Source organism: Limulus polyphemus, unplaced genomic scaffold (genome assembly GCF_000517525.1).
Source record: "Limulus polyphemus unplaced genomic scaffold, Limulus_polyphemus-2.1.2 Scaffold689, whole genome shotgun sequence".
Classification (NCBI taxonomy): Eukaryota; Metazoa; Arthropoda; class Merostomata; order Xiphosura; family Limulidae; genus Limulus; species Limulus polyphemus.
The window spans coordinates 14,789-16,073 of NW_013666299.1; the positions used below are offsets into that span (position 1 = coordinate 14,789).

Below are 1,285 nucleotides of genomic sequence, written 5' to 3' on the forward strand. Positions count from 1 at the left end.
TTACAGTTTATCAGATTAACATTTACAGTTTATTAGATTAACATTTACAGTTTATTAGATTAATATTTTCAGTTTATTAGATTAATATTTTCAGTTTATTAGATTAATATTTAGTTTATTAGATTAATATTTTAAGTTTATTAGATTAACATTTACAGTTTATTAGATTAACATTTACAGTTTATTAGATTAACATTTACAGTTTATTAGATTAACATTTTCAGTTTATTAGATTAATATTTTACGTTTATTAGATTAACATTTTAAGTTTATTAGATTAACATTTTAAGTTTATTAGATTAACATTTTAAGTTTATTAGATTAACATTTTAAGTTTATCAGATTAATATTTTCAGTTTATCAAAGGCTATTTTATTCATGTATAATAAAAAAGGGGTAGTGTTCTCCACAAAATGAAAAATTAAAATTCAGGTAAGGATTGTTTCTATCTATTAGAAAAAATACTTTTCAACCCTGTTTACATTTTGTTTTCTTAGAAAGAAAGAGATTTTCAGTGAATGTTTTGTTTTCATCTAAATAAAATGAGTTATTACCTTTAGATTATACAATTAACATTATATTAACTTCACATCTAGAGACAGATCCCATACTGTATATGCAATAACTGTATAATTAGGAGACATAATTCTACAAAAACCTATCTGGATCCTTTTTTTTTTATTTGCTGAATTGTGACTTCTCCAGACTTATTAGTAACATTATCACGAGTTTTCAGAAAATAAAATTAGTAAGAATAGAAATAGTTCATTCTACCTCCAACAACAGCTGTTGGTCTGTTTGAATTGTCTGTTTTGTTGGACATGCAGCGGACTTGCGGTCGATGTAACACCGGCAAAGAACCCCTTGCCTTTACAATAAGCATTTCTTCGAGCTTACGCCATGATTCAGAGTCAAGATCATCATCAAACCCTCTGCTCTGTACCAAATCTGATCCATCTGTGTATACATTAAGGAAGAAAATATATCACTTTTTTTTCTTACAGAATTTCGCTGTTCCACTCACACCAAATCAGTCTAACTTTTAAACATAACCTACAGAATTACGCTGTTCCACTCACACCAAATCAGTCTAACTTTTAACATAACCTACAGAATTTCGCTGTTCCACTCACACCAAATCAGTCTAACTTTTAAACATAACCTACAGAATTACGCTGTTCCACTCACACCAAATCAGTCTAACTTTTAAACATAACCTACAGAATTTCGCTGTTCCACTCACACCAAATCAGTCTAACTTTTAAACATAACCTACAGAATTACG

General features: G+C 28.2%; 1 protein-coding gene across 1 annotated transcript in view; it reads right to left on the reverse strand.

The window, feature by feature from the left end:
• The window catches only part of LOC106459973 (trafficking protein particle complex subunit 8-like), a 61,263-nt gene that overhangs the window by 13,703 nt on the left and 46,275 nt on the right, over positions 1–1,285 (reverse strand). Inside the window, exon 16 of the mRNA XM_022386552.1 lies at positions 775–957. Within this exon, the coding sequence (XP_022242260.1) occupies positions 775–957 (183 nt within the window). The remainder of the gene's footprint in view (positions 1–774; positions 958–1,285) is intronic.